The sequence below is a fragment of the Fusarium graminearum genome, chromosome 1 (genome assembly GCF_000240135.3).
Source record: "Fusarium graminearum PH-1 chromosome 1, whole genome shotgun sequence".
In the NCBI taxonomy this organism is placed as follows: Eukaryota; Fungi; Ascomycota; class Sordariomycetes; order Hypocreales; family Nectriaceae; genus Fusarium; species Fusarium graminearum.
The window spans coordinates 8,278,682-8,294,742 of NC_026474.1; the positions used below are offsets into that span (position 1 = coordinate 8,278,682).

Sequence of the window (16,061 nt, forward strand, 5' to 3'; positions counted from 1 at the left end):
TCCGTACGCACACCAAGTACGAGTCAATTGAACTGTTGGTTACGTGGCACAAACAAACGCGAACGGCTTTGACAAGGCTGGTACGAAGATCTGTGTTGCACAGGAAATGAAGACATTCAACCTTTCATGAAGCGACATCTCCTATCCATTCTGGGCCCCGTCTCCTTTTTACAGACGGTAGCTGAGATAGGTAGCAATACTGCGGAGTTGTTGAGATTGGTGATGATTAGGAAATGTCTTACAAGGCGCTCCCTGCTAAATGAATGGGGTCCGTGCTTGCCCTAATTGATCTAACTTAACAAAGAGGTGAGGCTCGGTGGCTTGATGCAAGGTTGGTGACCTCTCAAGCTTCTGTTCATCTGGGTCGAGTGGGGATTTCTCATAGAAATCGTAGAATTAGAGGTACGTACTCGTTATCGCGTCCTGCAAGGCCTGCATGGTCAGCAAGGCCTGCAAGGTCAGCGGGCAAGCTCAGGGCAAGTTCAAGGAGCGGTTCGGTTCATCCGTGCCAGAGAAACACGGGCTGGCCAATAGTTGAAATCTTGAGATCTTATCCGGCTATTCAAAGCTACGTACTGTATATCTGAGTGTCGTTCTTTCAACTTAACTTTACCTACCTATCCCCCGCTAATAAAGTTGCTTTTTATTTTCGCAAAAAAAGTAATTGACGCTTGTTTATTTCGCAACGCGCCTGGCCCTGCCCTGTCCTGTCCTATACTGCCCTGTCACGCTCTGTACGCTTGCGCCAGCGTAACACTCCTTTTTTTCCTTCTCGAACAGTGAGCGACCCTCGTCCGTGGATCCAGACCCCCTTGACGTCACAAAACCTCCCCCCAAATCTCCTTAGTAGAGCATCGCGTTCGATATACTTCCGTCGATCCCGATAAATAAAAAGTCAGCTCTGTTGAGTTTACCTTTCCACTTTACGCCTAGCATCTCTGAGTAAGACACGGGCCTATAAGCAACATAGTTCCTGCTACTGCCGCATCTCGTCCACAAAAACCTACTCTTCGTCTTCAGTCAAACGCTCCGTGGCAGTTTCCGTGCGAGGAACCGGAAGATCGGCAACATAGACACACAATTTAGACGCAAGCCTGCGGCGATGGCATAGCTCGCCTCTCAATTAAAAAAGTCAGACCAAGTGAAGGCATGGTATCTCTTCCACAAGCAAGAAATGTAAGTTAAGATACCACGCCACTTTTCACCGCTCGTAGCTGACTGTTTCGTTGCAGTCATCTTGGTGGGAGAGGCTCGTAGGTGCCTTTTCATAATGGCTCTCCTTAACCCAACCTTCTTCTTCGGCTGTCTAGTCCTCCTCTACCTATCGTCCTTCGTCTTCCTCGCCGTCCTCCGAATTCTCACCGGTGTATCGATCCAACGAATAGGATACCTGTCCTTGCGCCGAATAGCATGGACGCCACGAGATGGATGCAGAATAGAAATTAGGGGCCTTGGTATCAACGTCCACCGGCCAACATTTGCCCAGCCAACATGGTGCAGCGTTGTCTTGAGTGAACTCGTCGTAACGATTGACGTCAATGAGCTGGAAGGAAACAAACAGGTTGACCTGGATCCCGAGGCCAGTGATTCCGAAGCCACGAAGGACGACAAGTCCAATGCCAAAACTACAGCTCGACAAACACCACAGCTACCCCGACGAGCTACGACCACGGTGGTTCGAAGCGAGACATGGAAGAAGCTCACACGCATAAAAGATCAGATCAAGCAGCTTCATAGGAACATTAGCTGGCTCAAGCTTGTCGATGTGGTCGCGACTAACTCGGCTGTCAACATTGTGGACGTTGGCAATGTCCAGGTTGGGAGCTTCACCCTCGCGGTCGATACGCGCCGCAAGATGGTCGACCGCGTACGCTTCTTTGCTCGATTGGACGATCGCCACGGCAAGGACCAACAAGCGGAATGGACTGCTTCGTTACGTAGCGTACTTTTCACAGCTGAAGGCCATGAATCTATGGAGATTCTCGATCAGCTATTTATCAATGTCCACGGGCATTTGTACAAGTCTATGGAGGGTCTACGTGAAGCTGCCGTGGCTATCAAGATGGGTCGATTGCACATCCCGTTTGACGACGTACAAACCTGCGTGAGCCGGCTGAAGCAACGCCGGGCTGAGGCCAAGACACCTGGCGCCGACGAGGAACCTGTCGACATCTTCTTGAACGACCTTGCGCAGGAAATCGATGAGCCGGGAACAACAAACGAAGACTTAATGAGGACAGTGTCCGACTCCAAAGAGTTTTTCAGTTCCATTTTACGAGGTATAAAGGAGATTCAGTTCGCAGTGAGCTTCTTGGGCATGAGCAAAAAGGTCCAATCCATCAAGCCTGGGTCAACGCCGATCCAGCTGAACGCCGCGATGAAGGAGGTCGGCATAGACTTGCATAGATTAGATTCAAAGTCACCAGCCCACAGGATGTACTTTCCTGCCGAAGCTATCGCACACGAGGCCCTGGCTGCTGCTCTATCTATATCCGTTGGCTTGGACGACGGCCACGGTCAGCCAGAACGCCTTCTTTATATCCCGATGGCTACGACCACGATCAAGACGACACTGCTTTCCAAGACAGTGGAAGTTTCGCGAGCCAGCACAGTGGACGAAAGAAACGCCAACATTATGTTTGCTAACTCAGTAGTCACATCTCCTTCGGTGGATTTGGATCCTCGCCATTTGCCATTGCTAATTGCCCTTTTCAAATTAAAACCAAAGGCACCGAAAGCGCAGAACGACAACCACCATCTTATTTCTCGTCTTCTCCCGAAAGCCAATTATAAGTTTTCCGTACATGAGCCTGTTGTTCGTATAAAGCTCCAACCTCTACAAAAAGCCGAGGATCCAGACGATTTCGATCTTATTATCTCGTCAATTTCCTCGATCTCACTCGATATGGAATCTTCTCACAGCCTCATGGCTGAAATGCACTATTCTTTGGATGGATCATTCCGACTCCAGTCACACGATCTCTACTACCAAACCAACCATGGCGAACGATTCAATCTTGTCACTACAGAATCGCTTGACATGAAACTCAACCTCGGTGCTCGACCGGATGTCTACGTCGATGTATCTGGCAATCTTCAGTCCTGCTCGATCAGCATGGTGAGACCTGAGATTACCGACGGTCTTCGACAGATTGTTCAGGAGTTGCGGATCGACGTGGAAGCAGAAAAGGGTCCCGTTTCACGACCCAAGGGCGGCCAGAACTTCCTGCGATCTGTACCACACTGGCTTTTAAGAGCTCAGTTCAATGCAGCCGATTTTAATGTAGAAATCGCAGGAATTGACGAGGAGATATCTGACGATACCCGTGGAGTCTTTTTACACTGGGACACAGTTTCAACTGAATATCGAGCTCATCGCCTCGATGGACTTCAACGACGGACTTCTAGAAGACGCGCCAATAGCCGTTCCATTAACCAATCCGATTCGGACTGGACCCCTCCATCAAATTCTCCCAGAGTCAAGAAGAAAGCACAAAACACTGGTGATGGAAGGAAACTCACCCTCTTTGCTAGCGGCATTGAAGCTCAGATCATGGACGCCATTGATACACTGGAGCCCGAGGCCTTTCTCAGCATACCGAGACTTGAACTTTCGCTCGGCGCTTCAAGCGATGCCAACGGCCCAACCTTTAACATCCAAGTGGGCGTCCGTACCATTCGTGCCAAGTATTCACTCTACCGACACTACGCTGTAGGCGTCGCTGTTATGACACTGCGAAAAGCATTCATGCGAACTGGTCGTGATGCTCCACGGCCGAAACAACAGGGAAGTTATGTCGATCTTATCCCTGGTGCCAATCGACTGGCTCCTCCCGGAACTCCAGATTTAGACCCTGGACTGACGACTGTTACTCCTGAATTAATCACCCTCGACTTTAAAGCTGCCCTCGTGCAACTCAAAGGCGATATGCCCCATGATCCAGCCATGATGTTGCATATGTATGGCCTAGAGCTCGGTCGACAGAGATGGTCCACTCCCTACGTTTCAGCCAAACTTGTGCGGCTGTACACAGAGCCACCACGCATGCGCAATGTCTGGGCTCGTCTGCTCAGCATAAAGTCGGGACGACTTGACTTCAGAGAATCTCGTCGAAAGACATCTACCGGAAGTGTCATTGATGAGAAGATGGTTGACATAGTGACTGAAGCCGTGCGGATCGCTGTGCCACACGAGGTCATCTTGAGTCAAGTAACCGACAATTTCACTAATGTGATCAAAGCAGTGCAGCAGCTCCACCATCGCTTTAGAACAGGTACAAATGAGTACATCCTCGAGAAGAAGCCGGAAGGACCAAAGTCGGTTCCCAAAGTATCTATTCGTACCCGCAATTTTCTGTTTGAGCTTGAAGATGGTGGCTTTGAGTGGAAGCTGGGCATGATCTATCGCACTGGTCTTATCGAACAAACACAGCGAATCGCTCGGGAAAACGCCTTCAAAGTCAAACTTAAGAAAGTTCGCGAAGATGAAATCCGCAGGGGAACAAGCAAGTTCCGTTCCCGATCCACCTTCACACGGGGCCGGCCTGACACGGCCGAGTCACCAGGCAGCCGAAGCCGAAGCGTAGATGATCTCGAGGCAAGAGACGCCCGGTCAAACTCTCAACATGGAAGGGTTCCCAGATACAACCCTAACACTGACTCCCTTCGCCTCAATGGTGTTTCTAAAGTCACCGAGCACTATGCCCGGAGTCACCTTGACATGTTCAATGCTCAAAGTTGGAAGAAGCGAATCGACCGTGCTTATCAGATTTCTCAGGACAGCATGAAGGAGTCTCGCGGCCAGTTCTGGGGACCTAACCAAGTACCAGAAGACGTTGAGGAAGCTGAAAATCTACTGGAGGTACCACCGAGACCAGCCCTTATGGCTGCTGTCATTAGTGATTTGCACTTCATGATCGACAAACCTACCTTCCCCATGAAAGACTTGCCGGACTTCCTCCACAAAATTGGCAAAGGGATGCCGAAGGATATGCAGTATAGTTTACTGGTCCCAATGCATGTCAGCATTGCCATGGGAGAGGCCAAGGTGACACTGCGAGACTACCCATTGCCGCTTGTGCACATCCCTCCGATGAAATACGGACAGTCGGCGAAAATTCAAGCTGTGTCTATCAAGGCAAACTTCGTTGTGGCTGAAGAATTCCGAGGAATCGAGTCGACTCGCCGTGTTAGAGTTAACGTCGTTCCGCCAAGGAACTCTTTGCCAGGCGCTTCCAATGAAGGCAGTTTCGCGATCGAAGTCAGACGTACTATTGGACCTGTCAAGTCATACTCCGATGTGTACATGGACGTCAACAGTGCTTTGCCTACACGCATCACATGGGGCCCTTGCTATCAGCCCGCTATCCAAGACATGATGATGGTCATTGAATCGTTTACAAAACCTCAATTTGATCCATCTGAACGTGTTGGCTTCTGGGACAAACTTCGACTCAACTTCCACTCCAGGATACACGCATCTTGGAAGGGCGATGGAGACGTGCATCTTGCCCTCAAGGGTACACGGAACCCATATGCAATGACCGGTAACGGAGCTGGCTTCCTCATGTGTTGGCGCAATGATATCCGGTGGAACATCAACGCAGATGACGACCCAAAGGGTTTCATCTCAGTTGAAAGTGGCGAATACATTCTTGCAGTACCTGACTACAGTCATGAGGTTCGGGACCAAGCTCGGCGACAATATGATTTCGAGGGCTACCTGCCTGAAGACAACTACAAGTCTGAGGCAAGTTTCAAGAAGGTTGTTATGAAACTGTCTGGTAAAGTCAAAGTTATGGCTGGCCTCATCTTTGAGCGTGCTATCGAAGATGACGTCCGAAGCTTTGAGTTTCGCCCTCATTATGACATTGTCCTCAAGAACCCACATTTCGCCAAACCTGATGCGAGCGGTCTTCCTTATGATGCGATGCGTGGCTTCAGAAGTCGACACATTCATCTTTCCATTGCCATCCATGCACCAGCTGATCGCGACTGGCTTTCTGATAACCCCGAACCTTCCCGAAGCTACAATACAATCCATCTTACACCGAGGTTCTTCACCCACTTCTTCAACTGGTGGGGTTTGTTTGGACAGCCACTCTCGTTGCCAATTCGCCAGGGCAGTCTCTTTCCGGGCCGTGAGAAGAATAGCAAGAAATTTGGTCGGCATCTGGCCACTGTTAAGTACAACATCTTGCTTGCGCCACTATTTCTTAGCCATATTTATAAGCACAAGGACGTTGACGACCATTCGGAAAATGCAGTTTCTGCGACTGGTCTTAAGGTTCGATTTGATAGCTTCTCGCTCGACCTTCACCAGCGCCGAGAGGAGTTCAACACCCTCGGCAAAGGTAAACACGGTGACAATGCAAGCAAAACTTCGGGTATTAAAATCCATGCTGCTCAGCTTGACCTCGTTAGTGCCGATGTTCGGGCGGTGTCAGCAAGCTTGAAGGGTACCACCACGGAGGCTATCAAGAAGGGATCTATGACGGCCATGGTTCGCGAAATTGATGAGAAGCCCGATCTATCGCGCTTCACTATCCCTGACAATGACTTCAGTTGGATCGACATGGATGACTTTGTCGAGATTGATTGGATAACGCCGACTGAACCTCATCCTGACACCAAGATTCTGCCACTTGCCTTCGCTCCTCGCCTGACCTACTTCCGACAAACAGATATCGGTGGTGTCATCGCCGGTGATCCAACGCGAACTAGTCCCTTCGGGAACGAACCCACCCATTTCTGCGTAATGAGACATGACGATGATCCACGCAGAATCCAGGGCTCTCTTATCCAAGACCGTCTTGACCAGCTGGCTGTGCAAATGGAAAATCATGACCGCGATATGGGCGAAGCAGAGCTGAGGGTCATCAGAACCGATGGAAAAGACCGCGTTCTTTTAGAAGAGTTCAGGGCTTTCCAAAGACATACGGATGTACTTCAAGAAAAGAAGGAATTTTTGGAGTCCATGCTCAACCAAGCCAGGATTCGACCCCCTTCCAGCACTCACAGAGCCAGTGACGAGGGACGCAGACCATCCGTCGAGTCCGCGATTCCTTTCCAGGATGAGACAATGGAAATTCCAGCAACGAGCGAGTTCGAAAGCGAGTTCAGCAACCGATTCGTCATTCACAACCTGCAGCTCAAGTGGAACAACACTCTACGAAACATTGTGCTTCGCTATCTTCACCAAAACAGTCAGAGACGTGGTTTCACATACTATCTCTCTCGGCCCGCTATCAAGTTCATTCTAGACATCGTTGAGGAACAGAACAAAGCCAAGTCGCAAACCAAACCAGGCAAGGCCAAATCAACGTACAGTCGTCAGGATGGTAGACGAGGCTCTCGCGCATCTAGCATGAAGGATGACGAGGACCCCCTCGATCTTGAGGAGCGTATCAAGCGTATTCTTAACGATGGGCGAAAATTCACATCAGCCACATGGAGTACCAATCCAGACGGCGCTGTAGAAGGATCCATTGAAGACTTGGTAGGTGGCATTGCCGATGAGTTCACTCCTCAGAGCAGCTACCACATTCACATTATTGCCCCACAGATTCAACTCCAGAGTGACAAGAACAAGAAGAATGTGGTACTAGCGACTGCCAAGGGAATGGAGCTGAAGGTGATGGAAGTCATGGAGAAGGAAAGAATATCTGATAACGTCAGTGGCCTCGTCCAGCGCCGATTCTTGGTCAACATGGACAGTGTCCAGTTCTTTGTCACACATCGCAAGTGGTTTCAAACCAGCTCTGTCTCGATGTATGTGGGAAGCAAATATGGCGCACCGAGCGGTTCCTCTTTCCCACCATGGGTTCCTATCGAAGTTGTCTTCGACTTTGAGGCGGATCCCTTTGGTTTCAAGCGTGTCGTGCAGAAAACTTCAGCCATGGTTCGATATGACAAGTACAACACTCTTCGTTTGAAGTACAACGACGAAGTCAACACGGATGGCAATGAAGGTTCTTCCCAAGACAACGCGGAGACCCGTATGGACAATCTTTGGGTAGAGTTTCCAACAGCCAGAGCTCTCTGTAACTCATCGCAGTACTACGCCATGTACGTCATCGTGCTGGATCTTCTCATGTACAACGAGCCTATGGAGAAGACACGAAATGAGCGACTGGAAAAGATCATTCTCGCGTCTGATTTTAGTGACTTGAGTGGCGCTCCTGCCATGGTTCAGAAGCTACAACAACGTATCCGGCAGATGGAAGAGATCAAGGACCACTTCCAGATCTATACAAAGTATCTTGACAAGAAGGGCTGGGAAGATCGATTGCGCCTTGAAAATGATCTGGCGGCTTGTGAGGACGAGTTGTTCTTCATGATGAAAGCCATCACCTCCTCTCAGAGAAAGTTCGACGTCAACTCGGATGATAGCACGGGTTTACTTAAGTGGAACATCACGATTCGAGACATTGTTTGGCACCTCATGCAAGACTCAAATGAGCCTTTGGTGGAGTTGCAACTTAAAGATCTTGAGTACGATCGAACAGACAACTCCGATGGCTCCCATGTCAACCTCATTCGAGTCGGAAAGGTTCTTGGCCTAAACTTGTTGCCTGATGCGACATACCCCGAGATGATAGCACCGTACATCGATTCTGAAAGGCCACATCAGCAGGATGGTGAGCGCAAAGAGATGATTCGGGTCTACTGGCACATGCTGGAGGCCATTGCAGGCATTCCTGTAATGGATCGATTTGAAGTCAACCTATTCCCTATCAAAGTACAATTGGAGCACGAAGTTGGAAAACGTATCTTTGAGTACATCTTCCCTGGTATCAACGGAGACAAGTCTACCAAGAACGACTCACCGTTCATGATGAAACAGGTCATGACCGATGGAGACAATGATGACGAATATGACGACGAAGACGGCGGCGCAACGCCTTCTTACTCGGGCAGGCATTCGTCTTCGTCATCCTTTTCAACTGGCTCGGGTTCTCTCGAACTACGGTTGCGACCTACATTGACATCAAACACCAAAGCTGAAGCACCCCCTGGAAAGGCTCTGCGTGTCAACACAGGTAACGAAGGCCATTCATTCCGTCTTTTCCGTGCTCCTGGAACCTCCAAGACTATGCTCAAGAAGGCGTCTCACGAGTCACTTCGATCTAATATGGGCCCTCGGGTTGGTTTGACGCGTGCATCGACAAGTCGTTCTTCTCGAGAAGACCGAGAAACGAGAGAAAATGACAAGAGGTCACGATTTGGGCTTGGAAGGAGACACAACAATGACAAACCGCCTTCGGACGACCTCACCAAGATGATGACACGTGCAAGCCATTTCATGACCTTTGCCTCTATCAAGATGCCGTCAGTTGTTCTTTGCCTGAGTTATCGGGGTAAAGACAATCGCAACATCGAGGATGTGCACGACTTTGTCTTCAGGATGCCAACCATTGAGTGGGAGAACAAGACATGGTCTAACTTGGACCTAGCCTTGGCTCTCAAGAAGGCAGTAGTCAAGGCGTTGATCTCTCACACGGGTGCTCTTATCGGCAATAAGTTCTCGAAACATCGGCCCAATGCTGAACAGCGAGACAAGCTGCGAGTGTTGGCTAACAGCTCAGTCCTCATTGCGCCATCGTCTTCTGGCGGTTCCCAGCACCGCCCTGGTAGTATAAACGACAGTGATGACTCCAGCATGTATGGCGCGTCTCCTGTCGATTTCTCTCGATCTCCTCCTCGAAGTATTCGAGCTCCAAGCACGCATGGCAGTGTACGTCCAGGGTCGGCGATGCGACGCCGCAGTCGAAGTTCAAGCGTCAAGAGCCGATTGTCACATCGAAACGGCGGTGCAGCTCCAGCAACCCTTGGTCCTCATGTTCCGGCTTTCCTGATGATGACGCCCCCGACACCCATTGACGATCCTCGTGGCGACCGACAACATCACTTTGGCCCTGAGCTTTTACGGCCAAGCACAGCAAGTCCACAAAGCGGCATGCACAGTCAAAGCGGATTAATGCACGGCATAACTCCCAGCAACTCTTATGCTAGCAGCATTCACAGTACTAGCCCCCAGAGCAGCATTCCAGCACCCGCCAGCCAACAACCCATGCCCGGGTTTAAAAGAATCCCGACAGGGATAGAACGCCCTAGTTCAAGCATGAGCAATCATGATTCCAGTGGATCTGGCGTGCGCCGAAAGAACGGCGCAAGCAATCTAAAGGACAAACTCAGCGCGTTTACACAGCGTATCGGCAATCGAGAGAGCAGCCCGTCACAGCAAGAAGATGATTCGGAGACAGTCGATGAATCCCCTACACCTTCCGGGCCAGGCAGTAGATCCAGGCGATCATCAAGCCACACGGGGTCACGGCTTGGCTGGACAGGCGGTAGGGTGAAGTCAGGTTGATAGGAAGTCACGCCAGAGTGGCAGAGAAGTGTATGAGACTTGGTGTAGTTTTACAATATTGGCAAATGGGCGCATTGGTCGGATTAGAGAGGGAGATTCTTTGTTCATTCTTTTGCATATCCTGACATCCTTCGTTGAACGCCAGGATGCACATATATATATATCATACATAGTATAGTAAGGCCGGTGTATTGGATTGACGAGCGAGCGAGCATTGGAATAGGGATGAGCCCTGGATCCGGTTTGGAGCAAAAGGGGGGCAACCTCAGCACGGCATTGGGTGGAATTCTATATGTAATACAAAAGAATTGATATTTTACATTCACTTGGCGACATAGTTTGTGTGATGTGCGAAAATGAAGTTTAATTGTTTATTTAATGATCAAGTTATGTGATTTCCATGGTATCGAATCCCCCGAATACTTCCTGTCTACCCTAAAATGCTGTGTCCCTATCTGCGCCGTCTTAAAAAGGCGAGGATGTCCAACGTAATAAAGAACGCTCAACGTGAAGAAGGTGTATGTGTATGTATGTGTGTGCGAGGCAGATCTCTAGAGGTCTTTTTGTGGTCCATGCCCTCTCTCGTGAGATGGTTGCCCGTCTACTGTCGGCGGCCGAGGATGTTGAAGAGACTTGTTCTGGGGTTCTCGATGGCGCCGTCAAATGTTCTTGCTCGGGCTGCCTCACTCTCCGTGGTGTTGTACTTTGCAAAAGAGCGGTCGAACTTGGCTGATGTGGTGGCGAGCTGGGAGCTCACGTAGCTGGCGATGATGGCGAAGCTGCCGACGGCTACGACAACAGGGAGGGCCCTATTTAAGAAAGTGGTCAGACTAAGATTCAAATTATGTTGGGGAGTTGTATGGAGCTTACTTGGGGTAGGCAGCGGGCTTGACAAGGGCGGGTCTAGCGATGGCGGCCATTGTGAGTGATGTGGTGTAAGTGAGATAACACTTTTAAATAGTGATTGAGATGAGAGTTGGTGGTGAGATGAGGATACAATGAAGAACTGACTGACTGTATTGATGATGATGAGAAAAAATCACTCCATTTTGACGAGTTCCTCCTAGTCTCTTATATTCATCCAATTCCTGTATCTGTTGGTCTTTTTCACTTTTGCATCGTTGATCATGAGCCGTAGGATTCTGAACTGCCACTTGAGAGTCGGTCGATGGTGGTGTGATTGTGAGTGCTGGCCCCTGGGCTGTCTGACCTATTCGGGCGATTCCGGGGAATCATGGCAACCCATACTGGGAAACTTGGGGAACTCGTGGAACATAATTGAAGTGGCATGTAACAGTACTGCATAGTCATATGTCAATGTATTATTTGAACGTATTATTGTCTTTTTTTTTTGCTGGGATAATTCGTTTCTCGGGACATGTTTATTGATGTGGAGCAGCCAGTGATGGTCAAAGTCAATGGTAAGCACCTATATCAAATCCACAGATAAATAGTATAATATTGGTATAAGAGATCCAAATGTAGACCATAGATCAATTCTCTTTGTGTTTGTGTATATGAATTCCGGCCCCTACCGGAATGAGGTCGTCAACAGTGTTCGTTCTGGCCCCATGCTACCTCTTTGAGCGCTGACAATCTGACCATTCCCATGGCGGGGCCCACCGACAACTAACACAGGCATCTATCATTTCATTTCTCAGGTACTGACTGCAGTAGCCTTGAGAGAGAGAGGACCTATCCATTGTTTTGGGTGGCAAAAAACCTGCTGGGACCAGCCTAGTGGTGCCATACCCCAGAATATATCGAACAAGGGCGAGGACCTGACGCTCAATCCCGACAATGGGGTTTACAGCGCACTGATTCTTTCATCTTTCTGCGCGCTTGGCATCGGATAGTAAGCGATGAGCATGTGATTCATGATCGGCAATTGTCAGGATATGTTTGATTATCTGCATTTGCAGGCATATGCTCACAGGACTGAGGTTGCCGTATTTCGGAATCATGCCTTGGACGACGTTACTTCATCGAATCACGTCTCCAGAAGAACTGTGTATCTCAATCTTGCTATGAATGAGAAGCTTTGTCGCCCTTCATTAGCGATCCTGGTGAAGAATTCTGGCAGCGTCATGGCTCCTCATTTTGATCACTTGTTCCACGTTTCCTGAGTCTTCCTATCTTCTTATCACTCTGCAGGCCTCGTCAGCGACTCTCATCGTGGTCAGGGGCTTGCAAACAAACCGCGTTTATTGAGTAAAGCGGCGAGAGGTAATTGTATGAGGCAAAGGACTGATCTTGGCTTGGAAGAATTTGGTAAAGTTTTTTTTTCTCCTACGCTCTCAGCAATCAAGCCTTTTTGCTAAGCCAGAGGCATGGCTTGCTTTGGTATGGGTTACCGCCTCTGAATGAAGGGCTTGGTAACTGATCCAATCTTCAATGTTGACCAGGGTACGGCAACGGGACCTTGCTCAAACTGCGTTTTCTATGCCAATTTGTCGTCGCTGCTTTCCTTTCCGCTAGCTGTCTTTCCTTTCTTTTTAGTTCCTCTCGTTCTGTTAATGGCAACGGAGCCTTGGCGATTCTCGCGGCCAGGCCGCACCAGGGCTGAAGATGTGCGCCATACTGTAACTCGTTCGTCAGATCGAGAACTGCCAACCCCATCAAAGCTCGCATTGTAAAGTGAGCATCATTACCAGCCGAATGTAACTTGGAATAGCGGATGCCTAACAATTCTAGCACTTCGCGGAGGTTGATTGCCTTGGACTGTTGAGTGATGAGATATGTTGCCTGGCACAGGTCGAGCCAGTAAATATGGTTGAAGAAGACTCCAAAGTCTCTCAGGATGATATAGTCGTTACGAGCCGAGTATGCGACGCCAATCACAGTTCGACCGTGTTGCCACTCAAGGAATTTCTTCTTGAGGCCACTTAGAGATATCGCCTGTGTCTCTCCGAAGATGAAATTGTCTGTTTGGGGAACTTCGGTTTGAACCGCGAACTCATATGTCTTGATAAGATCCGACGGGTTTGGTAAATTGATTGACCGTGTAATGACATCCCGAATGTCTCTGGTATCGAGAATTGCTACGCCAAGATGAAAAGAAGTGACACGTCTCTTGGTCTCGTCTCGAAGTGTATAGGGCAGCCTTCGTACCATGTCGGTGTCAATACAGATGAACCTAACATCCCTCATGCTAGTCTTCTTCAATCGGTACGGCAGGTCGTCCAGCCACTCGTCTCTGAAATCTGTGTTGGCACCGTAACCCATGATCAAACGAAGTTGTTGGAGTGCAGCGAAGCGCTTCCGCAATATGAGATTCGTTCTGCGATTCTTGGGGCTATAGTATAGCTCCCTCGAGTATGGGACTTCCAATGACCAGCCGTAGGTATTTCTAATGTTTTCGTTTCTCTCATCATTCGACATGCTTTTCAACCGACCCAGGTTTTTGAGAAAATCTTGAGAGAAATTTTCTCTCCTCAGTCGCCAGTAGTCATCTTCTGCCAATGGCTGTTGCTTTGGTAATAATTTTGTTGTCAACTCTTCTTCTCTAAGCTCTCCCTCAGCCAGTGATGGGTCTGGCTGGAATGTCAGCTCTGGCAGTTCCGACAGCAATGGCGGCTCTGATGGAGGCCCATTTGATGACGGGTTTCCCTTCTGTGACCTTTTCCGCGACATTCTTGACTTGGTATGTGCTTGTTGCCTGATCCTGTTGGGAGTACGTTTGTTGGCCGCTCCAACAGTTCTGTGACTCCTGACGGGTGTGGAAGATCCGGCTTTTGGTGCAGCGGTAGTGGTATCTTTCGCAGTAACATCTTTCGTGGGGGGAGCCTTCGCAGTGACAGTCTTCATAACGGCATCTTTCATAATGGCCTTCTTTGTAGACTTGTCTTGTGGAATTGAAGCCTTCTTGGTGTCCTTCTGGATAGCGGTATTTTTCTCAATGGCAACCTTGGCCGTGACATCCTCCTTAATAATGACCTTCGCAATGGCATCCTCCGCAATAGTGACCTTTGTTGTGGGATTCTTTACCACAGTATTTTTCGTAGTATTGTTTGTCGTATTAATATCTTGTGCAGTGATATTTTTTGCAGTGATATCCTTTGCAATGGCAGCCCTTGCAGCGGCATTCCCTGTAGCAACATCTTTCAGTGTGGTCGATTTGATAGAAACACTTCTGGTAGGAATGGTTCTGGTGGTAATGCCTTTGACAGCAGCTCTCTTAATTGCGAGTCCTTTAACGACAGTCGTCTTGGATGTTGTCACTTTGGTGATGGCGTTTGCTTCAATTGCTTTCCTTTGTAGTCTTGCTCTTTCAACAACTGACTTAATCCGTTCTTTCTCGGCTATCGACCTCATTCGTTCTTCCACAACTGCCTTCAACATTCGTGCTTCCTCAATAGCCTCCTCGGTTGCCTCCTGATCTGGTGAATGTGAAGGTGAAGGGGGTGTTTCCGGCGATGTCTCAGTTGAATAGCATTTTGCCTTGTAGGTCCATGTAAGGTCATCCCTCCTAATTGAGACCCGCGATTTTGCGAGCCTATTGATTGACCTTAGCATGGGATGATGCTCGGGTGCTTGAGTAAGGCGAGCATTGGGTATTAGTATTCGAGGCGGCCAGCTAATGCAGGGAGAATCGCAATCAACTCCAATCCAGGGCTTAAGTTTCGCTTCCAGTTAGTGTTGAGTCTGTCTGTCCATAGGTGGCCGTTCAGTTGCTGAGAATTCAACGTCTTGGCACGTGACCCCACCTGCAGCTTACTGGAGCTGGGCCTTGGCTAAGAAAGCCTTAAAAGTAAGGCCTCCTTCTCTTGGGTGTACTCATAATGTTTGGGTTTAGGCAATTAGACAAAGACAATGCCATTATAAGATAACAAAACTATCGTCAGCTATATTCGGGACTGTGCGCTGCAATATGTAGTAAGAATAGTTCAGTCAGTCAGCCATGGAAGTACTACTGCAAGCTACCATACATACACTGACCTAACTTAACAGCGTCGTCGGGCAGTGAACAATAGTGGGGGTTGAAGATCTACAGGGCTCTGGTACAAAAACCATACAGGCAGTGATCAGTGAGTGATTGCAGCAGTTGCATGCAAGCATGAACTATGAACTGATAAGCTTAAAATACAAAGTCAAACTTGTCAAACTTTTCAACCCTCAAAGAACCTTCAATTTTGGGTCAAGAAGCCTTTCAGTATTTGCATTTAAGCTCGTGATCAGCTGCATTGACCAATTGATCTTTCTCAAATATCGATCTTCAGCTGTCAAGGATAATGCGGAATAGAATAGCAAGTAATGAGGCAATCAAGCCTTTTACCCGTGCGTTTTCCTTCCCCAGAGACGTATTATGTAAGGGCCTGAAGCTCAGAGCTCCTTCAAATCGCACTATTGTTTTTACAGGTAACGTTGCCGCTGCCATATAGCGTGGCATGTCTGGCATGGGAGCCCCAACCAAAAGGCGAGACAAGGCGAAGCCATGTCACCGGAGCCGAGGTTGAGGTAAGGGGATCGGACCGACTCCAGATTTTTTACCCAGAATTGGTGGGTTGAAATCCTTTACAGTTCCACTCTTGAGCTTATTACTTTGATCTGGTGAACGGGATCATGAGATGACACTCGTGTTGTGAGGGAGAGTGTTACAGATATAAAAGAAGTTAAGTGAACATTCCAGAGGGAGATGGAAATCAACGGTTATGTCTCTTATTGGCAGGTTCCTTGATATAACCAAGAT

The 16,061-nt window shown here is 48.8% G+C and overlaps 3 protein-coding genes across 3 annotated transcripts; 1 reads left to right on the top strand and 2 right to left on the bottom strand.

The window, feature by feature from the left end:
• Positions 1-835: 835 nt before the first annotated feature.
• Positions 836-10,684, top strand: FGSG_02577 (uncharacterized protein; the record flags this gene model as incomplete). The annotated part of the gene is made up of 3 exons (XM_011320213.1): positions 836-1,176; positions 1,233-10,352; positions 10,551-10,684. The coding sequence occupies exons 2-3, from the start codon at positions 1,271-1,273 to the stop codon at positions 10,682-10,684; spliced, it is 9,216 nt and encodes a 3,071-aa protein (XP_011318515.1). The 5' UTR covers positions 836-1,176; positions 1,233-1,270.
• A 30-nt stretch (positions 10,685-10,714) lies between these two features.
• FGSG_02578 (uncharacterized protein) lies at positions 10,715-11,401 on the bottom strand. Its single transcript, XM_011320214.1, has 2 exons — positions 11,243-11,401; positions 10,715-11,181 (listed from the first exon to the last, which is right to left on the bottom strand). The coding sequence occupies exons 1-2, from the start codon at positions 11,290-11,292 to the stop codon at positions 10,974-10,976; spliced, it is 258 nt and encodes an 85-aa protein (XP_011318516.1). The 5' UTR covers positions 11,293-11,401; the 3' UTR covers positions 10,715-10,973.
• A 1,484-nt stretch (positions 11,402-12,885) lies between these two features.
• On the bottom strand, positions 12,886-13,597 carry FGSG_02579 (uncharacterized protein; the record flags this gene model as incomplete). The annotated part of the gene is made up of 2 exons (XM_011320215.1): positions 12,886-12,952; positions 13,059-13,597. The coding sequence occupies 2 exons, from the start codon at positions 13,595-13,597 to the stop codon at positions 12,886-12,888; spliced, it is 606 nt and encodes a 201-aa protein (XP_011318517.1).
• Between the last annotated feature and the right edge of the window lie 2,464 nt (positions 13,598-16,061).